This window comes from Vulpes lagopus, chromosome 10, assembly GCF_018345385.1.
Source record: "Vulpes lagopus strain Blue_001 chromosome 10, ASM1834538v1, whole genome shotgun sequence".
NCBI lineage: Eukaryota > Metazoa > Chordata > Mammalia > Carnivora > Canidae > Vulpes > Vulpes lagopus.
The window spans coordinates 14374552-14398405 of record NC_054833.1 but is presented as its reverse complement, the minus strand read 5'-3'; the positions used below and the strand labels follow the sequence as shown (position 1 = coordinate 14398405).

Sequence of the window (23854 nt, the reverse complement as noted above, 5' to 3'; positions counted from 1 at the left end):
GATTAAAATTCAGCAAACCACATGAATTCTCAGAGATTGCTGCTTTTCTCGGGCCACCGGAAGGCCAGTCATTTCCTTTCCTTTCCTTGAAATGTGTTAGCTCAAAAAGATGCTTGATGTTAGTCTTTGTCCTTGCAGCAATACTCCTGGTGGAGTTCCTGAGGGTCCTAGAGGGTCTTCAATCTCTGATGCAGGGCCACACTCCCTTCGTAAAACACTCACAGCCATATATTCCTTTTTATTTATGCCGCATATACACTTACTTTCCCTTTACATTCTATACTTAAAAATTTCTGCAAAAGCCAGCTTGAGGGGCACCTGGGTGGCTCAGTGGTTGAGCATCTGCCTTTGGCTCAGGTCCTGATCCCGGAGTCCTGAGATCAAGTCCCACGTCGGGAGCCTGCTTCTCCCTCTGCCTGTGTCTGCCTCTTTCTCTGTGTGTGTCTCTCATGAATCGATAAATAAAATCTAAAAAAAAAAAAAAGCCAGTTTGAAGGCTTGAGTTGTTTATAAAGCTTGGTGCCTGGCCTATTTTTTTTTTTTTTTTTAAAGAATACTGCCTTTCCATTTGAATTTTTATGTTTCTATCCCCTTTTCCTCCCTCTGGCAGGGTTTGCAGCTAACCTCCCAAGTTCATAGTCATAAAGTCATCCTAGTCTCTGCTTGCATAGCCCTTAGCAGCACTTGTCAATTTTTGTTTATTTGTCCATTTACTTGTTTGGCTGTCTCTCCCACTGCCTTGAGGATCTAAGAAGACAGGAATGGTGTCTTTTTTTTCAGACCACAGTGCAAATTCTATTTTCAATTCAAGCTCAGTGCTTTTTTCAATCCGCACACTAGGACCAGAGGCAAGGAGGGGAGGTGCACCCTACAAAAATGGTCCCTAGAAAATGAAATGGGTAGGCCATGAGCTCTGCCTCCTGAGGCTCCCCAGAGAAGCTCAGTGGTAGGTAGTCAGTTAAAGGAGGGGACCTGGCTGTGCAAGGCCGAGCGGAGCCAGTAGGATGAGACAGCGTGTTGGGGTGGAGGATATAGTGGTCCATGAACCAGGGTGCCAGCCAGCTACTCCCATCTCTGACACATAAGAGAAGCTGGAGGGATGGGGTCAGGGGTCAGACAAAGATCGGAATTGGGCTAGTTCCAGATAAATTGGGCTAAGGCAGGGTATCTGAGAACAGATTTCCCTCTCTCACCAACCTCATACTCGCTTGCTCTGCATTTTCTTGCACAGCCATTTCTCAGAGAGCTGTCATTGGGAAAACGAGCCGAAGAAGAAGAAAAGCTGACTGGTGAAATGAAAATGATAAAAGCCGTAAGTGAAACTAATGACCTATTATTCATTTCAACAGTGAAAGAAGGAAAATCCAGAATGATGGCAGGCAGATATCAGGGCTTCCTAGAAAGTAGATTTCAAAATTCACGGTAAAAATTAGAGATAAACCTCCAGTGACTGTTAAAAGGGAAAGTGTTCGAGAAGAATGGGAAGATAAAAATATGACTCAAAAAAAGTACAACGATAAGATAGCCAGTCAAAAATAATTTGGAGGAATAAGGAAAAGGGTAGAAATCTGTGTAACTAAACAGGAAGAAGTCTTATTGGAATTGCTTATAAAAAACCTACATAAAAAATGTAAGGAGAAGACTATAACCAAGTACAGATGTAAAGATGGCTTTAATCTATCTGCAAAAAAAATAATTCTGCAGCAAAATAAGGGAAGAGAAAAGCTAGTTTCTGGAGTGAACTAAAGCTTGAAAAAAAAAAAAAAGAAAAAGAAAAAGAAAAAAAAAGAAAAAAAGAAAAAACCCCAATAACTCCAGCAGAATGATATAAAAGGGTCTTTTTTTTTTTTTTTTTTTTTTTTTTTTTTTTTTTTTTTTGATAAAAGGGTCTTTACAATCTCAGTGAAGAGAAGCAGCACTAGCTCTGCTTTTTTGGCATTGACATGAATTTTAATGGTATAAAAAGGTAAGACCGGGGGCAGCCTGGGTGGCTCAGTCGGTTGAGTGGTTGACTCTTGATTTTGGCTCAAGTCATGATCTCAGGGTCCTGGAGTCTAGCCTCGCTCTGGGCTCTGCACTCAGCCAGGAGTCTGCTTGAGATTCTCTCTCTCCCTCTCCCCTGCCCCCCACCCTCCGCCTCTCCCCTCTCCACACTTCCCCTTCAAAAAAATAAATCTTTTAACAAAAAGGAAGATCAGGAGAGTGAACTTCTTTCTTTCTATTCTGTGATAACCTAATCTTCTTAATAGCATATTTCTTTTGTTATTAATGACTTTATACACCACAATAACCTTTTCCATACTCTGTTGTGCTGAATAGTATGTGACTCTTTTCCCCTAACGCTGTCCTAAATTGGAAAATTGAGATTCTTTTTTTTTTTAATGTTTTTTTTTCCTTTTTTTTTTAATTTTTATTTATTTATGATAGTCACAGAGAGAGAGAGAGAGAGAGAGAGAGAGAGAGAGAGAGGCAGAGACACAGGCAGAGGGAGAAGCAGGCTCCATGCACCGGGAGCCCGACGTGGGATTCGATCCTGGGTCTCCAGGATCGCGCCCTGGGCCAAAGGCAGGCGCTAAACCGCTGCGCCACCCAGGGATCCCCGAAAATTGAGATTCTTTGTTCTCTAGCTAACTGCTTACGGCATTTTAGCGCATTGCTTTATCTGTGATTAGTTTAGCGTCTCTGCAGCCCAGTTGAACATTTCTAGAACAAACTTCACCCCAGATCAGGAAACAATTACAGGAGATTAAAATAAAAGGGACTTTCCTCTCAGAATAATTTTCTTGTCCTTTTTAGATATTTGCAGACTATGTTTTCTCTACTGCCACTTCACAGCTCGAGTGCTGTTTTCACTTATTATGAGGAAGATCGCACATGCTCAGTGTCTGAACTAACCCTTCCTCCTGCCAATGCTCGTGCACACTGTCTCTTAGGTTTCAGGTTTTTTGACTTTTCACATTGAAGATCTCTGCTATTGCTTATGATTTTCATATTAAGTGTCCTCTGTCCCCCCTGCCCACCACCCCGCCTCCCCGGTCCTAGTCAAGATCCAGTAGTGGTAGCTTAGACAAAACTTTTTCCTCTGTCCTCGTCCTCTCCACTTCTTGTATTGGCATGATGCATTGGTGAAGTGTCTTGCTTTTGCCTCTTTTAGCGGATCCTTGACTGAAAAAAGAATCCCAAGTGGATCTCTGCATACACTTCACTCGTTAAACTCTTCCAATCGTATGACTATCTCCTTTCCTTGACATCCTGCCTCGACTGAGCACTTTTGCTTAGGCATCTTGAGATAAATAGCAGGTGATGGCTCCCCATCTTATAAACGGGAGGAGGTAGATGGAGAGGTCAAGTCTTTTGTCTGTGTGAGGGCAGGGTTGTCCAGTTAGTTCACACCAGCTCCTGCTGAGCCGGATAACTTCTGCATGGACCATGTCATCATTAGGAATTTCACTTTCCTAAGAATTGGGTGTTCTCATAATTTGGCATTCTGACTAAATTTTAGATGGTGTCACTTTGCCCCATTGTTTCACTTTCCAATTTTTTTTCCCCCTCTGTTCTTCAGAGAGCAGGTGGTAGCTCCTCCTGGGGTGGTTGCCCTTTGTAGATTCCCTGTTCTCTGGAAGCCTTCAAAAAATTACTGAGAATATATTTCTTAATTATCATTTTTTCCATTACATAGCTAGGGTTTTAAAGCAACATCATATTTATGTTTCATAAAGAGAAAGAATAAAGAACAGCCTTGATTGAGAGAAACTGAAAACACAATCAGGATTAAAATGTTCTACACATTCACAGATCATCTTTTGAGACCGAAAGAAAACAGTCCATAGGTCCACAGCTCTAAGAGGATGCTAACCAGTCGAGGAGGAGAGGTGGGTTTGGAATCTCTGTGCACGTTGGGAACCTGTACTCTTTGTCCCATTCTGTGGGGTCCAAGTCACCAGAAAGTGGCAAAAATGCTCCTTGGAAGGGGGAGGGGCTTGGGGAAAGTACTGAAGAAAAGGAGGCCTCTGGTGCAGAGACCTGGTCATTAGTCCAAAAGATAGTTTTGTCCAGATAGTGTATAAAAATAGAATGGATGTTGGGGGAGAAAGAACAGCCAGAAAGAAACAATGCTGTTAAAATTCTTTATCTAGAAAATGTTAGCTCTCCCTGACTAGTCTTGAAACAACTTGGGGAAAAAAAGGCTTTCAACAAGCTACTTTGCAGCTCACAAAATCTTTTCCACTTTGTAGCAAGATAATGGGCTTTATATGAACATTATCAGTTTCTAAACTCTCTAACTCATGCTTCCCTGCTTCCCTCACATCCCAGGAAGGCGGGTAATGAGAATGGGGTGCAGCTCCCTGCCTGGCCCTCTCCCCCCAGCCTCTCCTCCCTGGCCCTCTGCCCTCGATTTCCCCTTTCCCGTACCCCCTTCCCCACCCCTCCCTTCTTTTTAAAAAGGAACCTTGAGTACTGCTTTCCCAGAAGACCTCCAGTGGCCTGAAATTCAGCCATAAGCAGATACCTCCTATATTCCTTCATTTTACTGCAGTTTTCCCTTTCCCATATTTCTCTAAAATAAATAAAACTAAGGTGGTAACAAACACGATGTCACCGCTCTGCATTCTTTGCTCTTGTGAGTCATATGTAGGAAAGAAGTGTACTTCAATGTCTTTTGTCTTAGCTCACTGTCCTTAGTAAAAACTACAGTCAGGGAAAGACAGTTAATCAATAAATGTTAAATAATATTAAAAGAAAAAGTATGCAGGAGTTTTTTAAGCTTCACAGAAAAAAAAAGAGTAAAGACATTAATTTCCAGGAAAATTATTCTTGTAACCACTCCAAAAGTTTTTTTTTTTTTCATCAAAAGAACAAATGGAAAAAAGCACAAATGCCAAATAAAACACAATCCTTAGCGTTAAATATATTCTGGAGCTTGTGAAATTAAATTTGCATGTTTAAATGAATCCAAATGCCCCTTTAAAAATGTAACCCACTTTTCCCCTAATTTTTCCCCCTATGTTGACAACCAGCAATGAATATTCTTTCCTTTTTCACTGCATATTCAGATTTGGGAAAAAATGATTATTTGAAGAGAAATGTACTTTGGTCAGAGTGATAGTTTAGAAAGGGAGGGTTGAATTGTTACTGGTAGGTAGGCAGCAGATAGGAATAACAAAAATAATCCTTGCATTAAATTTTTTCTCACTGAAGGAGCAGAGTCTCGAACTCCATAGTGAACACATTCCGCACCCCCCCCCCCGAAAATGGCTGAGTCCAAAAAGGGGAACTGCAAAATGTGGGAATAATTTTAACTCATTTAATATTTTCAAATACAAATAGAATCCAGACCTTCTAATGGCGACATAGTCTACACAATGAATTGTCAACATCATTTGAGCTTATGTACTGGGAAGGAGTTCCTCATGATTCCTGTGGCTTTTCCTCCTAGTGGCCAATGTCCATCAGGACTTAAGAAACCACAGTGTGAAACTGTAGACATTCTACATCCTACTGGTACATTACAGGGGTGTGGGACACACTGACCACATACCTCACCTACACAATCTTTCTCTATCTCATCATCGACCATCTGGTTCCCCCGAAACTGTAAATCCAATAACCAAATCATCTCATTAGACCTCCCTTCACCTTCTTAGCCAATTCCTGTCCTTTGTCCCAGATCCCAAACCCACTCATCTTTGAAGATCTTCCTTGCTTTCTTTTAGATCCTCCATTCGGCCTCCTTCATTCCATGATTACTTCTTGAATCGTTGGTGCCTGGAATGGTCACAGATTTTGCTTGTTTATAAATGTCTTAGCTTCCCCCACCTCAGTGATCATCCTTCCCATGCACTCCCAGTTTTGCTTTTTTGCTGGTGATTTTTATTAATCCCATCCCAGTTTATTGACCTGTGAATACAAAATCCACCGGACCTTTCCATTGGAACACACAAAGTACTTAAAATTACTTTTGACACCCAGTGGGGGCTCAATGAACATATATATGTATGAAATTGGAGAAATAAAATAATAGAAGCTTTCTGCATCCCGATTTCTAATATGAAAATGAATATCAAATGAGTCATTTTTTTGATACTTTCTGAGGGTAGCTCTCTAAATTTCAGCCGGACACCAAAGGCCTTTTATTATACAAACGCTGAGAAAGAGGGGCTCCCTGGGTCCCTGCCTTTGGCCCAGGGCACGATCCTGGAGTCCCGGGATCGAGTTCCGCATCGGGCTCCCGGCATGGAGCCTGCTTCTCCCTCCTGCTGTGTCTCTGCCTCTCTCTCTCTCTCTCTCTCTGTCTATCATAAATAAATAAATAAATAAATAAATAAATAAATAAATAAATCTTAAAAGAAAAGCTGAGAAAGAGCTAAGACATTTGGCTTCTGTTTTGTCATTATACATGAGGTGCAAAAGAAACTCTTTTCACCTTTTTTGAGACATAATTGGCATATAACACTGTGTAAGTTTAAGGTGTAGAAAGTGTTGATTTGGTACATGTTGATACACTTATATACTGCAAATGCAAACCACTGTAGGGTTAGCTAACACCTCCATCACATCATATAATTACCATTTCTTTTTGTGGTGAGAACACTTAAATATGCTCTTAGCAACTTTCCAGTTTGTAATACAGCATTGTCAATGGTAACACCATGCTCTGCATTATATCCTCACAACTTATTCATCTTATAACTGGAAGCTTGTACACTTTGACCAACTCTCTCCGTTTCTATCACCGCCCTCCCCCTCAGCCTGGTAACCACCATTCTACAAAAAAAATTCTTAAAAAGCAAGAAATATACAACCAGTAATGAAATGGAGTCACAGAAAGCATTCTGACAACACTTAACCACAGGCAGCCTACTGACTCATACATATGCTGTCGGCCTAAGAAAACGCGAAGGTAGCCATCATATTTATGGGCACCTGCTCTAGAATGAGGTTTTGTTTTTTGTTTTTTGTTTTTTGTTTTGTTTTGTTTTGTTTTGTTTTGTTTTCTGTCTCATTCAAAAATGTGGAAGGAAAATTTGTCAGGAATGACTACATAAATCAGGTTTAACGAAGTGGCTTGATTCTACTCTACTCACTCTCTCAAGTGGTGTTCTTTTTTTAAGCCCCACATCAGAGTCTCTTTAGTTCCACATGTCATAAATTACATAGAATCAAAATTAAGGGGAAAAAGATGGGGAGGCAGCCACTGGCCGACACATTTTTTTGGTCCCTCTGATGTGTGAAATATTACAATTACTCTTCCATTCCAATCTGTAGGTCCACATGCGGGGTGTGTGTGTGTGTGTGTGTGATGCCAGTGAAAACACTCGAAGAGGGTATTTAACTTCAAGGTAGAGGGTTGAAAACAAGATAAATACCAAAACACTAAAACGATAAGCCAAGGGGAAATATCGACTAGGAACTCTTCTAAGATAGGGAAGCTTTGTTTTTGTAGATTCTGAACGTCAGAATACGTGTTTCTTTGAAGTGCACCGATATGAGAGTTTTGATGTGCGATATTTTGAGATGGTCTTGAAAGTAGAGTTGAATTAAACCAGGGCTTATTCTTAACACAATAAAGTGTAAGACATTGCCACGTAAGGAACCGTGTTCCCTAAGAGTGGGGAGTACCTCCATGCTAGGATATAAGGTGATAGTACATGGCTGAAGATTTTTTATTTCCAATAGCTGAACGAATACGATATTATGTTCACTGTAATGTGTATTAAAACTATGATTTCATGTACATTCTTTGACCATAGAAAGCATGACTTCATGTACATTATTGCTTCCTATAGTAGTAATAGTGCGTTGCTTTAAAATTATTCAAGTAAAAGAAATTAGTCGGTTAATGGAGAATATTCTGTGAAAAAGTACAGGTGGCCATGAGTACGACAACATTGTGAAAAAGGCTTATGGATGACAGGTTTGAGGAATGCAATGTTAAAGAATTGCACATATTCTTTGAAACTGAAGACTGGCTGTTACTGGCTTATGAACGAAAGCGTCAAGGAGATTGCGTTGCGTGCATCATATGTTTGTGAAATGCAGGCGATGGATCTCTCCTGAGGGTCACCCTATTTCCTTGGCTGAATCAACCGTGATATTCTGGGCTGTAGGGAGAAGCCGTGTTGACTCCGGGAGGTGTGCAGCGTAGTATGGAGTAGCCTCTGTAGTACACACTCTTTCACAGCAGTACCAGGGAACCTGAGTGCTCTGCACGATGCAGAGGGAAAATGTCAAACAGTCAACACTACACCTGATTGAACCAAGTCTGGTGACACGGACAGCTTCACCGTGCCTGGAATAAACTGGTTTCCCATCCTTTGAGCTATAGTCAAGCAACCTAACGGCTGTTCTTTTTGCTGAGCTAAATGCAACATCTCACGCCAGATTTATTGGCTTGGCAAAGTTGCAAACTTTATTACGCAAAAGTTGAGAAAGAGCAAAGCTGAGGAGTGCTAAAAACAGTACACTTTGCTACTGTGTAGTATCTGCTTGGGGCTCAGGAGGTTTTATTTATAGATATCTATTAATACATAGCAAGAGATACAGAAAGAAATACATAAAAAATTGCTTTATCAAATAGTTTCCAGTATTCAAGTGTAATATCAAAAGCAAGAACAGCAACAGCAAACTGTTCTATTGAAGAAAAAAAAAAAGCCATGTTCTTAGTCTTCTCTCTCATCCCTTCCCTTTCCTCTCTGAGGTCTGTGGCTCCTAGGTCTTGGAAGGGTGGGGTTCGGGCTGTGGAGGGTGGTGGGATGTCCGCATGTATTATTTTGTTCAGCTTTTTTAACCTCCACCTCTCCTACCTCCCTCTCTAGCAATGCTGTAAGTGGAGGAGAGGTGGAAGCTTGGAGCTTGTAAAACTGGTTTGTTGGGGTTCTTTCTCCCCCTCCCTCTTGCTTCTTGGGAAAATGTCTTGCTGGGCAGCTGCCTGGCAGTGCCCTAGCTGCCTTTTCTGAGCTTGAAAGGGGCTTCCCCTTCCTCCAACAGAAGGAAAGGGGGCTGCACCCAGAGGTGGAGACGGAGAGCAGGATGGAAAGGGCAGAGCGCACGGATGACACACAGAGAAAAGCGGGACACCCCTGTACATGGCCTTGCGCATCTTGGAAACTCAGGGTTCAGAGATGGAGGCGAGACTGTACTTGGAACAATGGGAGTCTCCCAAGTCTGGAACCCTGTGCATTTACTTACAGGGCCCTCGAAGGCCTGGGGTCAGGGGTGGGGGCGGATCACTGCCCACTTTTTGTATTTCTAATTCAAATACATTCACAAGATGACACACACAGGAGAGGAGAGGAGAGGAGAGGAGAGGAGAGGAGAGGAGAGGAGAGGAGAGGAGAGGAGAGGAGGGGAAACTGTGGGAAGGCATGTGGGCAGTTTCATTTTGCTTCACTTCTCCACCCGATTGCTGGGTGCTGCTGGCAGGGGCAGCCTCAGTACTGTGGGGGTGGCAGGGAGAGGGGCTTCCCTGCTGGAGGGTAACCCAGGCTCCACCTGGAGACACTGGGGAGGGCGGGGGTGGTCCTTTCCCAGGAGGAGCTTAGGACAGGTTGGTCCTGACTGTGACCAGGCTTTTGCCAAAGTTGCCAGAAGGTTAAAGAAGGGGTGAGCGGGATCCCAGGCAGCCTTTCCCTCTCTGGGGGGGGGGGGGGGGGGGGGGGGGGATGGGGGGAGCTTGGATCCTGTGAATGTGACATCAGCTCTTCGCAGCTCTCCCTGTGGTCTGCTGGGGAGAGGAGGTGGGGACGCACCAGCCAGAGCTGAGGTGGGCAAAGCTGGCTTCCAGTTTGATGACACCCTGTTCTAGGGCAAGCTGAGCCCTCCCCAGCCCCCCAGGGCTGGGCTGAAGTAAAGCCTATGCAGAGGCAGAAGGCCCAGGGAGGGTCCCCTGGGCCTGGGTGGAGGCCCCTCTGGTGTGGGTGTGGGAGGGAGGGTTCCGGCCTCTCCCTCAGCTCCAGCTCTTGCTACAGTGGCTCTTTCAGGGAACAGATCTCCGCAGGCACCTGACACCGCTACCGTTACTGTCTCCCCAACTGTGACTTCCAGGGCGGTCTAGGGGCCCAAGTGGGCCCAGGTTCACAGCTCCCCCGCTGGGGTAAAATCTGTCCTTTTGATTCTAGAGGGGAGGGCTAAACAGGGAGAAGAAGGAAGGAATGGTTTGAGTCCTGGAAGCGGTCCACATTTGAATATCCCCTCACCCCCACCACCACCCTGGGGAGAGGACTGGAGTTAAACAAGGTGAGGAAATGCTGGAAGCTTCTACTCCATGGTGCCCCTAGGTGTTAGACGTAGACTCACCTTTCTTCCATGCAGGGAAGATGCTCTAAACTTCTGGCCTCTGCCTTCCTCTGCACAGTGCAAGGACTTTGGTAGAGAGCGTGGGAGCTGTGGGTGCCTTGGTTTCCCCACCTGAAAAATGAGGCTACCCGAAAAAGCCAATGCCTTACATTTATTTTGCTTGGTACCTTACAGCACATTCAACTGCATAGTGGCTGCTCTGTGGGTACCTCCTGCGCAGGGCGAGTGTGTGTGTGTGTGTGTGTGTGTGTGTGTGTGTGTGTGTGTGTTAGGATTTCAAGGGCAAACAGACCCAAATTGCTTTGAAAGTGTAAACGTGCTATTAAGTGTGAGGTATTATGCGGTCTTCTCATTCAGTTTGGCCATTTCCTCCTTCCCAACACCACCCTCACTTCATATCCACCCAACCCTTGACAAGAACTCCCCTTTGCCCTCAAGAAGCAAATCTTGAGCTGGGGAGGGGTGGGGGATCCATCTGGAAAAGCTGCAGGGAGTAAGTGAACCTTCTTGGGGGGCACCCCTTTGTCACAGGAGGTGCCCTTGCTCGCTCTGCTCCCATCTCAGGCTGCCTTCCTTGGGGTTCTTGGGCAGCCAGGGCTTTAGCTTTTTTTGTTGTTGTTTTTCTTTTTTTTTTTTTTTGTTCTCAGCAAACATCAGCCCCTGTAGCTCTTCATCTCCCCCTGGCGTCCCTCTCGCGCTACTTCTTAACGTGGGTGCTATTGAACTGGGGAGGGGGGGCACGCACCCCGGTCGGGGGAGGGGGTGGGGGGACAAGGTGGGCACTCTGTGATATTGAAAGCCCTGGGTATGGGCCTGTAAGGGCTCTGATTTCTTATTATTATTATTATTATTATTATTATTTTTAAAACCGTCCTGTCCTTGCCATTGCTTCACTGATCTTTTTCACTGCGCACGCAAAGAACTTTAGCAAAAAAAAGAAAAAGAAAAAAAAAAAAAAAAAACTTAGGGGCGGAGGAGGGAGGGGGCTTGGAGTAAGGGACCTCCTCGACCTGCCCAAATAATTTGACACACTCGCGCACACACACACACACACACCCCCCACCCCCGCAGTGGGGAGGTGGGGCGGGGGGAGCAAAGAGCGAGAGCGTTCCCTTTGTTGGATCCACACTAAGAAATCGGAGACATAAAAGGAAAACGAAATGAACAACAATAAAAAAGAAAAAAAAAAAAATTCCCCCCGCGCACAACAATACCATCTATTTAAACTGCGGCTCATACTTTTCATACCAATGGTATGACTTCCCCGGAGTCCCTCTTCTGATGCCTGCGCAGAGGGGAAGCGGCGCGCGGCGCGGCGCGGCCAGGTCTGCCCCGAGGTCTCCGCTGGGGCTTTCTGGGCCCGAGCCCGGCCCCCGCGCGGTCAGACGGCGGCGGGCGTCTGCCTCTGAAGTTAGCAGCGATTTCCTTCGGGGCCGGCCCTTATCTCCGGCTGCACGTTGCCTGCTGGTGACTAATAACACAATAACATTGTCTGGGGCTGGAATAAAGTGGGAGCTGCTCACCCCCACTCTATAGGGGTTCAATATAAAAAGGCTGCGGAGAGCTGTCCGAGCCAGACGCGCTGGTGCCGCGGCGCAGGGCCGAGCGCACCGGAGGGTCCCGGGCTGCGCGCCCCCGAGGTCCCGAGGTCGCCGAGCCCCCGCGTGCGCCCCGCTCCCACCGCCCGCGCTCCTCCCTAAACCTCTTCTTTTTTTATTTTATTTTTTCTAAAGAGCGCTTTTAGGCTGAAGGCTCACTGGGCGATCTGAACAACCAGAAGCTATTATTATTATTATTACTACTATTTTTTTTTTTTCTTCATTTTCAACCTTCTTTTAGGTTGGGTTGGCAGGAGAGGACTTTGATCCATCCCCACTCCTCTCTTTCTCTCTTTCTCTCTCTCTCTTTTTTTTTTTTTCTTCTCCAAAATGGATTATTTTCCCCATGATTTTTTCTCTGCTGTTTGTGGCTTTCCAAGGAGCTCCAGAAGCAGGTAGGCAAACGGGGACTCGTGAATCTCTGTGAACGTTGCTGTCTACTGATTTGTGTGCACCTTCCTGGTTTTTCTTGCTTCTGTTTTCCTCCTCTTTTTTTATGCCTGCAGCTCACATGGCAAGGGTCTGGGAGTTACTGCTCAAAGCTACTTAAGTTTTCGAGTTGGGAAAAAAAAAAAAAAAAAAAACAAAACTTTTCGAGTTGCGAGTTGCGGGGGAAGAGAATTCCTCTCTTGAAAACAATTGCTCCCAGAGCATGGAAATAACTTATTGTTATTATATAGGTGGTGTGGATTTGCTGGGCTTTTAAAATCTATAACTCAAGAAAGGCAAAGACTAGCTTCGCAGTTAGCCAAATGGATATTTGCAACACATGTGTCTGTACAGTTCATAGGACATATAAGGAACTTCCATCTTATTTAAATACTGTTTTAATAGCGTGTGAATGTGTAAAATATTTAGACGTTTCACCTCGAAGCCAAGGAATTTTATTCAAGTCATTCAAGCAATCTATGAGCAGTAAAATCACCTGCAGAACAGTCTGTTGAATAACCCTCCGGCGGTTTCAGGGTGAAGCAGATGTTTTCTTTAAAATTTGTCGCTATTGACTTTAGGCTTCTTTTGGCAGGTTTTTGGCACCTAAGATGGTGTGAGGTCTATTTTCAGTTTTATTCACCTGCTGTGGGAGGGGAGCCGCGATAAGTCGTGGCTGCTTGAGGATTTAGATAGTACGTGTGCATCTGCCCGTTTCCCCCTTCTTGGGGTCAGTGCCCTTTTTTTGTGTGTCTTTTCATGACCCTGACTAAAGAGAAAAGATGTCAAGGGAATGAAAATCCTGGAATGTGTCTGATCATTTGAAATGTACAAAATTGGGCAGATAAGCTGCATGGCTAACTTGTCAGTAAGAAGAGGCGATGCCGCAGTGGGGAAGGGGCAAGAAGCGAATCCCACACATGCCATCCTGTTCGGGGGACTCTGAATTCAAAATCCACAGAACCTGCATTAGGTTCCCGAGCTCCTTGCTGCTCAGTCTTAGTCTAAGTCGGTACCTTCTCTAGAGTTTACCACTTGTGATGACTATTGTAGGGCTGGTTTCTCTTCTTTTCTCCAGTCATCTCCCCCAAACCTCTTGAATTCCTCCTAATTTCAAGGACTGTATACCACCTGGGCTGCTCTCTGCCCTCCACCAGGTGTGAAGTGGCAGGTACTCCCCTAAACTGCATGGGGAAGTGGCCCTGAACGTAGGAAGAGGCAGGGGATTTATTTAGCTTTAGATCTTTGGTCATCGGCCAACTTTAAGCCACTGTCCTACTAGATCAGTCTGTCCTATTAAATGCCATGGAGAAGCCGCCCTGCATTTCTAACAGGCAGCATGGCCACCCGTTTCTCTGGGGCTTGGCCAGCAGTCCCCTTTCCAGGTGGTTGCCACCCCAGCTCATGTGTAATCTCCCTGAAAGTGCACAAGCCAGTGGGGGTAAAGGTGAAGTCACGTTAAGGAGAGGAAAGATAAAGAGCCCCTTTTGCTCTGTGCTTCTTGCTGAAGGCGGGCTGTGTGCTTCACGGGCTTCTATGTGCTCCTCTAGATCCCAGGGGACATGCCCTGCTGACCTGCTCTTTCTCTCCCCAGCGGTCCTGGGTGCGGAGCTCAGCATAGGCCCGGACAGCAGCGGGGAGAAGCCGGCTCCCAGTGCACCCTGGCGGCCCCGCCGATCCAAGCGCTGCTCCTGCTCTTCCCTGATGGATAAAGAGTGTGTCTACTTCTGCCACCTTGACATCATCTGGGTCAACACTCCTGAGTAAGTCTCTAGAGGGCGTCGTAACTCTATTCCTTACCTCTGGCTTCCCCAGACTCTGGAGCCCAGTGACTCTAGCTGCTTTTAGGGGAGCTCCTGGTGTGGATTCCGAAGGTAGCACTTCTGACGACATGAAGGTGCCCCGGGTGGGGGGCCGGGGACAGTGCCCCTCGGGTCCTAAAAATACACAGGCAGGGAGGTTCTTTGAAACAGAGGGGAGGGTCTTCTGAGGCCCCGTGGCTCAAACACTCATGACAGGATAGATGGAAAATGCTGATGGCAAGTAGGATTCCAAGGACAGAACTTTATTCCTTTTAGGTGAGACTCAAAAGGGACACTTTGGAAATTACTGGACAGCCTTCTGGCAATGAGTCCTTCTATTAGTCGCATGATATCACCAGTTGCGAGAGACGTGCAATCCTGGGGGTGAATGGTGTGTGCTGTAGTATGTCCTCCCCATCCCCCCACCCCCCCATCCCCTTCAGGGGGCACTTTTCGCATTATCATCTGTTTTGGATCGAAAATAGATTTTCAAAATCATGTGAGTCATAGTTTTGCATCTAAGTACCCCCCCCCCCCCCCCCCGTAGCTGTTAACTAGATAGAAAGTCAGAAAAGGGAGAAAATAGGAAACAGACACCAAAGCTGAGATGTCATAATTTGGGACAAAAAAACAAAGCTGTTTGCGTGGAGAGGAAAGTGAAATTTGTTTAGAGTCCAAATGGAACTTCATTGAGTTAGAAAACTGGCTTTCTCCTGGTGAGGTACACACTCAGGGCGACATTGATGGGCACCTGCCCCTGACCACCACCGTACTGGACCCTCCTAAATTGTGAGACCAGGTGCTGTGCGGTGAGCAACTTGGGTCCCACTGCAATGAGTTTGTGCCACAGAATGCATCATTTCAAAGACTCATAAGTATGCTAATGTCTTTTGTTCATCTTTTTTGCTAATAGGCACATTGTTCCGTATGGACTTGGAAGCCCTTCTAGGTCTAAGCGATCTTTAAAGGATTTATTTATCACAAAGGCAACAGACCACAGGAAGAGATGCCAGTGTGCTAGCCAAAAAGACAAGAAGTGCTGGACTTTTTGCCAAGCGGGAAAAGAACTCAGGTGAGGTAGAAACACCTTGGCTTTCGATAAGTTTTATGGCCTCCTGATCTTCCCATCATAATGTTGCCTCCTTGTTTAAGAGACATTAACAGAGACTTTGTGAGAACTGAAGGTGCCGTTGCTGAAATGTTTTGCGCTATCTGTATTTTAACAGGAAGCAAGACAGTATGGAGAAGGGCTGGAATGGCCATAAGAAGGGAAAAGACTGTTCTGAGCTTGGAGAAAAGTCCAAGCAGCAGCAGCTGGTGGCAGGAAGAAAAATAAGAAGGTAAGAGACTCCCCCAACCAGCTAGCCCCAGTCAACAGTGCTAAGGGGCTGCTCCCTTCAGGTATCCTCCTGTTGATGAGAGAAAGGCTTAGAAGACAACAAAGATCTTCATAGTCTATAGATTAAAAAAAGCAAAGGAATCCCTCTCAAATATTTTTTTTTTGAAGGCAGATCTTTGCCCACTGTACACTCTGATAATCTGGAGCCTGTGCCACTCAGTCCAAAGGTAGCTTTTCCAAACAAGTTACATCTACGGGCACCCTTGTCACTTGGTCACATCTAGTCCTTGCTTTTCTGAGTCAATGTATTTGCCACTTTCCTTGAGAAAGTAACAATTTTTCAGGGACAGGAGTTTTGATGTTTTATTTTATTTTATTTTATTTTTTTATTCATAAATTCAAGTGTCATGGATGATCAAGTTCTTTAAAACATAGCAGTTACAAAAAAAAAAGAAAAAAAGAAAAAAATCCCCCCAAAACATAGCAGTTACTTCAATGGCCAAAGGGAAAAATAAAGTCATTAGATAGGGATGGTGAGAATTAGAACATGCTGCTTTGAGGGTTTATTTATTTATTTATTTATTAAAGATTTAAAAAATTTATTCGTGAGAGACACAGAGAGAGAGGGAGGCAGAGACATAGGCAGAGGGAGAAGCAGGCACCCCACGGGGAGCCTGATGTGGGACTCGATCCCGGGACCCTGGGATCATGCCCTGAGCCGAAGACAGATGCTCAACTACTGAGCCACCCAGGTGTCCCTATTTCTTCAAATAGGGAAGTGCATTGAGTGGAGAGCCCATGTCATTGTGAATAGTTCTCATCTTTTCTAGTTGGTTGTGTGTGAGCTGGGGCAGAGAAAGGATGCCGATTAGTCAACACCATGGGGTTGTGATGGGCATCTCTAGAGTGATGGCCTTTCCAAATCCAAAACATCTTGGAATTTGTAAGCTGGAGGGAGGAAATCTGTATTCAGAGCTTTCATGTGTCCTTCATTTCCCTATCTTGGTCCACGGAAACTTTTCCTAGAAATCCAGAGGCAAGAAGTTCTGTGATCAGAGTGTTCTGAGCACAGGCCTGGCAGGCAGCAACCACCTCTGTGTTGTTTACTGCTGATGTATGGGACATCCTCAGCTGTCTGGGATGTTTGGGGCCATTGCCGTTCCATATTTATAATGGCAGGCCCCCGATGTTCCCTTCAGATCATGGGGTTACATAAACCACAGTTCCTTAATTGATTTGGAAATTATTCTTATTTTTCTATTAGTATTATTGTGTCAACGATCAAATCACCACTGCAATTCCCTTTCTTTTTCCTGCAAAAAGAAAACATTAAACCTGCAGAAAATATAGCATTTTCTAAGTGCCGTACACCATTTGCTTTGGCCCTACCTGTATGCCTCCTCTCTTTTGTTTATTTTCTACCAAGTCACCTTTAATTGCTTTTGTGATTAAGAAGACATCCATGGTTATTTGAAACCTATGCAGAGGTAGTTCTCCATAGAGTCTCGTGGTGGTGGTAGTTGGGATGGGGCAACAGAATAAAAGAGAGTATCTCCAGTTTACCATAAAATTATATTTTAAGGGGAATCCCTGAGTGGCTCAGCGGTTTAGCACCTGCCTTTGCCCAGGGTGCGATTCTGGAGTCCCGGGATCGAGTCCCACGTCGGGCTCCCAGCATGGAGCCTGCTTCTCCCTCCTCCTGTGTCTCTGCCTCTCTCACTCTGTCTATGTCTGTCATAAATAAATAAATAAATCTTTAAAAAATATATTTTAAAATTGTACTTAATGCCCAATTCCCTTTAGATATGACCATAGCTCCCTTCCTCTACCCCCACCTCCATTTCCAGAATAAAAGATGGGCTTCATTTTCTCTTGAGATTAACCAAGAGTAGCACGCTGTTGCAGTTGGTGGTGAAGGTTTAGGATCAGACTTAGATTTGTTTGTGCCAGATTCTAATTTTAGATGCCTCTTTTTGCCCAGAAGTGATTTTTTTAAAAAATAACATTTGTTTTCTCTTGTCTTGTTTTAATAGGTTGGACGCCATCAGCAACAGCATCAAAACAGCTTTCCGTGTTGCAAAGCTGAAAGCAGAGCTCTACAGAGAGAACAAAGTGACCCATAATCGAACACACTGATGACTGGTCACCTTGACTGGGCCTGTGGCCCGCAAGCCTTCTCCTCTGTGGAGGGAACCCTGCAGCTAATTCTGCACTCTCTCCCCATGGCTGAGATCAGAGCAAAAGCATCCTCCCTGCTTAGACTGTTTCTTGTTCCAGACTGGCAACGGGCCAGTGCCCTTGCTCTAAACATTCCAGGGAAGGTTAAGGAGTCCCCCAATCCATCTTCATTTGCTTCCATCAATGATAACTGCTTTAGTCTCTCCTCGCTTGGGGTGACAATGGACCACTTGGAAAGCAGAGAGACACAGTGACTTGTGAATTAGGATGTCATCCTCTGGAGAAGAGATTCCACACAGGGTGGAATTTCTGAAGAGAGTCCGAAGGGAGTGTTTGTGTCTCACTCAGGTGCCTGGCACATTTCAGGGAGAAACTCCTAAGTCCACGCAAAGGTTTTCTAAAGAATGCACGAATTGAAAACACATTCGAAGGACATTCAAGTAAAAAAAAAAAAAAAAAAAAGTAAAAGACTTTTTTTTTTTTTAAATTCACAGAATGCAAAAACTAAAAGAAACTGTTACTACTGTAAATCAGGATGGGTTTGATGAATCTGAGTCTACCTCACCTATATTGCACTCTGGTAGAAGTACTTCCCCACCGTTAATTATTGCCTACCCCGGCTCTGTCCCCTCTTGCCATCCCCTCCCCCAAAACCCCCATAGTAAATCTTGGCCTCATAGATGTCTAGTCTAACATGCCAGTAGTAGATGTAACATTTTCATGGTAATCTACTAGCTCTGATCCATAAGGAAAAAGATCCTTGAATCTGGAGGTTCCCTTACCTTGATCTTTGGAAACACAACGGTATAGGGTTGTTCATAAAAGACATTGAAAAGTAAACATTTGGTTATGCTTTAAAGCAGTAAAGTTATTGTCCTTTATGTAACTGGCTAATGGAAGAGGTTGGATTAAATTTCGATGTACTTATTTTTTTATAGATATTTATATTCTAAACAATTTATTCCTTATATTTACCATGTTAAATATACATTTGGGCAGGCCATATTGGTCTATGTATTTTTTTAAAATGTATTTCTGAATGAAATTGAGAAAATGCTTTGTTTTGCCTGTCAAGGTAATAACTTTAGAAAATAAATATTTTTTCCCTACTGTACTGATTTTGAATCATTTCTGAAATTCCCAAGAAGTGGACCAAAGTGCTAAGAATTATGAAGGGAAATGATTAAAGCTGGGTTTTTTGGTGGGGGAGTGGTAGTAATAAGAAGGAAAATAGTGTTGGCTAATCACAAAAGAACTTGATCTAGATCTTAAAAGTTGCCTTTAGATTACATTAAGGGAAAAACGAAACAAAAACCCAGCATTAATCCCTCTGTGTTTCCCTGGACAGCAGCCTTCTGCTTCCTCTTCCCCCATGCCCCCGACCTTAAAACTCTCCTGGGGCTTGCTTCATCCATTAACTTTGCTTAGGCTATGAGACAGGATCCCACAGTTCAAGCGGATGGTGTGGTGAGAGGTGCTTTCTCCAAATCAAGGGGCCGAAGGAAGCAGTGGCAAGACGACTCCCCGAATCATACCTAATTAGACACAATTCCACGCTAGAAAAATACCTGGAGGAAACAGCCGGTTCAGAGCAAGTGAGGGGCCCCTCTTATTTTTTTATATTTTATTTTTTTGGCTCAGATTAAGACTTTTGTTTATTAAAGAATACTAAGTGCCTTTGCTTTTCCATGGTAGCCCAGGACTGCACACATGCCTGTGGTGGTTGAAATACTGAAAGCTGGGTGTAGGGCGTGGGGGTTGTGGCACATTCTCCTGTCCACTTTGCTGTGCTGGTCTTGCCAAACCATCTGGGAGACTGGTATTGCATATGGTTGTTACCAACGGAAGCCCAAAAGAGCTTGATGAGCTCTTGAGACTCGCCACCATCCTTCCCAAATAGGAAAGAATGCCTGGCATTCAACAAATATTAGCTCACGATGATCACTGTTGTCCAAACAATGACACATCTGAAAGACGTTGAATACCAGCCTTCAGGTGTGTGTAGCCAATGTCCCAGGCAGAGTTTCTATCTTTATGACATTGTTTTTCACCTTCCCTTCTTCCTCTCTCTCTCTCTCTCTCTTTTTAAAGGGACAGTCTAATATCTAAAAGTGTATTTTCTAGAAGTCCATTTAGAGCAGATTTCTCTCTTTGCCCTAAAGGCCAGGCAGAGCTTTGATCTCAGGGCTTGGAGGACCAGATATCCCTTGATCTAGCAAACTGTTTGTTGGTGTGTGATTCTTAAGGGAATTGTGAAGTTTTGTCCACAATGACCGGGGGCTTGGCTTGAACTTGGCCACTGTTTAATCCTGAGCAACGAGTCTTCCTGCATTGTGAGTGTTCTCATCGGTTAAGTGAGGGAGTGGGGAGTTTCTCTAACGGCTCCAAGAAAGAGCATGTGATGTTCTGAAGCATGAAGAAATGGAGGTGATGTGAGAGAGTGAAGTTCTGAGCTTGGAGGACGTGGATCCGTTACCTTTAAAAGGGAGTTGGGATGGAAAGAAGCCACTGAGTACAAGAAGGATGCATCAAGCAAAGGTGATAAGATTTCTTTTTCTTTTTTCTTTTTTCCCCTATTACTTGGGCCTTCAAATCCTCTTCCTTCATGCTTCCTGCTTCAGTAGCCAGCAAGAAAAGCAAGAAGCATGAAGGAGCTCTCCTAGGGCATGAGGTCAGTAGTAAAATTAAGCTGGAAGATTTAGAGGAAATGAATATTTTTCAAGTATGTAGAGGAAAGATTCGATATTATTCAAGGCTCATGCTAGCTTGAGAGGTAAAGCGGTAGAATGGTCTGTCACATTTCCTGCTGTTTTTCTTTCCAGTAGAAGTGTGGTTTCTGGAAGTCCACTTAGGAAAGATTTCTATCTTCGAGCTAGAGGCCAGGCAGGGCTTTGATCTCGGTACTCTGAGGACCAGAGGATCCTGGGTGCGGAGTCGTGACCTTTGGTGGAGGGTGAAGCCCACGAAGGGGTACTGGATTTTTCTCCTCAGGGAATGCCTTCTTTTATGATGGAAATCATTGGCTTTAATCCTGCCTGTGCTTCCTGAAATATTCAGGATATTATACTAAGTACAGTTCTCACAACTCCAAGTATTATAATGAAGCTAGAGTTCCCTCGAGAAGACTCCTATTGACATTGAGGAAGAGAAATCTTTTGTCTTCAGGTGAAGGAGCCAACGTCCAGAGAAGGATAGAACTGACCTAAGATCACACAGCAAGTTGTGGCATCTTTGGACTCTGAGCCCTTGAGTACAGATGTTTTACCCAGAGGCTCCTGGAGGGCAGCGGAGACTGGTGCCCAAGTAGATATTATCAGAGTTCTGGGTGGTAAAGGCAAAGTCAGCCTTCATAAAAGCTTTGCCTTCCAGCCTCATGGGTGGTGGCTGGTGGTCCCTCCTTGCAGTATGTAGTGGAAGAAATGTTGGAGAAGAGAAAAGGAATAGAAGGAGACGTATAAGTCCCATGGCTTTGTGAAGTCAATTTCTATAGGATGAAATAGAATATAATGGGGAACTTGCATTTACTATTATTTTTTAGGGTTTACTTACTAAATAATCCTTAGATAATATGAGTAAAGAGGAATCTTTTTGCTCCATTCTCTTCTTCTAGTAATACTCCAGTATAGTGATGCTCAAGGTACTATGTTTTCTTTCTTTGTCTTTAGACAAAGCATTTGTCCTGAAAATGCTTATTTTCCAACCCAAGTTCTCCATGTTTAAAATACTGTTATCAAGCTCAGATTCCTAATGGAATTTCTCCCACTTTGGCTTTCTCTCCTTTTTGCACACTCATGGTTCTTGGGGTCCTGGATCTGGGCTCAGGATGTATGTATTACAAATGCATGTTGCTGTTCTCAGAACCTTATGATTTAACAGCAACCTCTCATCTTTGTAGAGAACTGAACTTCTCACAGCATTTTCCCATTTGTCATTGACCCCCGCCCCCATACCCAACTATCTTTTCAGGATATTGGGGCCATATTTTATACTCTATGATGTCTGAGGAAACAGATATATTGAATGAATAAGTGACTTCTTCAGGCTCTTCTCCCAGACAAATAGCAATACTGGATCTCAAGACTCTTGACTCTTTCCCCTAAAATTGCCCCAGAGCCCAGGGCATAGTACTGGCCCTGACTCTTGCACAAATGTAGATTATTTCCATCTTGCCAGTGAGCTATGAGTGGAATTATTTTTTTCTTTTACGGATATCAGTGCTCCATGTGTGCACTGGCATCCTAGTCCTGAGCATTTTCATTGCATATCATCCTATGCCAATGCACGGTTGGTAGAAAAATCATGACAATTTATGATGGCTGTTTTCAAACCTGGTACCATGGAATGCTTTATTGACAACTACCAGCCATAGGTCCAACACGTGGAAAGAAATTGCCGTGATAAATGAATGGCAGAGGTTGTGCCATTTCCCCAGAATAATCAGAGAAAGATCTAGGGCTGGTGCCATTGGATAATGAAAACAGAGGGCCTAAGCCTCTGTTTCCACTGACTAATGGAAATGATGGGTCCCCAGTATGACAGGCTGTTCATAGCTCTAAGAGGCAGCACACTGGGGATCTGACATGCAGACTTGTTGGCTCAGAGGGTGTGTGTGTGTGTGTGCGTGTGTGTGTGTTTCTGTATCTTATTTCTTCACTTTCATATTCTGAGTCATTCTGGTCCTCCACCCTAAACTGCTGTGGAAGTATCTAGGATGAAGCTACCACTGGCATGGCATGGGCAGTGACCAACTGGAACAGACAGGTAAAAAATTTGGGATCAGATTCCTGTTGGCCCCCAGCCAGGCCAGATGTTAAGTTTGTAAGACCCACTTACAGGGGTCTCCTTGGGGGAATTTGTGTAGTTGAAATATTCCTTTATTCAGGCTCCACTCTAGTGGTAATTATTTGTCACAGTGAGATGGATCTTTTTATTTCTCTCTAGTCCAATTCATCCATTTCACCTTCATCATAATAATCTTCCCCAAATGCTTTAATCATAATTTCAATGAATCCAGAGCTAGAAAGGACTTAAGAAATAATTCATGCTATTTCCCCATCTCAAAAAGACATTTCATTGTCATTCTCTGCTTATAGAATAATGAATGTTATCCACTGAGGCAGGGAGCACTGGAGAAGGACCAGGTTGAGAAAGAAGAACAGAAAGTATTATAATTTTGCTATTGGACAACTTGAATTTTAAATTCCTTATTATGGATATTTTTAAATATACCCAACATTTGAAAGATTAGTATAATAAGCCCTGTATAACTATCATATAGTTGTCAAGATAGGATTAGTGTTATTTCACCTCTACCCACATTCTGCGTTCCCTTTGTGGATTACTTTGAAGACAATCCATAGTATCACTGTCATCTCATCTGTAAATATTTCAGTATGGATGCAATGAATTTGATATGCTTTGTTCAACCAAGTGAAATGTGAAATGGTCAATTGGATATGTGGGTCTGGAGCTTAGAGGGGATGAACAGTAAGTGTTTCCAGACCCTGTGGGACTCGTAATAACAAAGGAGATAAACACATGTAATGATAGTTAACATTTACTTAGTGCTCACTATGTGCCAGATACTCTATGGAGAGATTTGCCCTCATCAACTCACTTCCTCATGACTATAACCCTATGAGGCAGGTATTTTTATTTACCCTATTTTATAGGTGAGGAAACTCAGGGAGAGACTGAGTAGTAACTTGCCCCAGGTCACGCAACTAATTAGGAGGCAGAGCCTGGTATGACCCAGATAATCTGACGCACTGTGCTTTGTGACTAAGAAAAGTACAGTAATAAAGGTGACACCAGGGGACAAACAAGTCCTATGATGGTATAAAAGTGGCAATGATCAATTCTGCCTGGAGACAGGGAGAGGAAGAGTGGTGGTTTCAGGGAAGGTTTCATGGGAGGAGACTGAGAAGAATGGTCCTTGAGCCCCTCACTAAGCAAAATACCACTGGTTCTGAATTCTGCCAAAGGTATGTAAGAGTCTCAATAAAATGCTTTGTCTACAAATGATATAATAAGAAGAATGTAACCTAATTTGCTCACGTGACTGGCTTATAGTAAAAGTATATAGGTATCTTTTTCATCAAGAGGTGATTAATTCTAGTAAAACCCAGAAAGGGTAATTAATTCAATGATACTAAAAATCTTGAAGCAGCACAATCACGATAAATAAAGTCGGAATTTTGTTTTTCAAAGTG

The 23854-nt window shown here is 43.9% G+C and overlaps 1 protein-coding gene across 1 annotated transcript; it reads left to right on the top strand.

The window, feature by feature from the left end:
- Positions 1–11868: 11868 nt before the first annotated feature.
- Positions 11869–18738, top strand: EDN1 (endothelin 1). Its single transcript, XM_041769900.1, has 5 exons — positions 11869–12289; positions 13918–14086; positions 15039–15197; positions 15352–15465; positions 17498–18738. Exons 1-5 carry the CDS (start codon positions 12241–12243, stop codon positions 17598–17600), a joined length of 594 nt encoding a protein of 197 aa, XP_041625834.1. The 5' UTR covers positions 11869–12240; the 3' UTR covers positions 17601–18738.
- The last annotated feature ends 5116 nt before the right edge of the window (positions 18739–23854 follow it).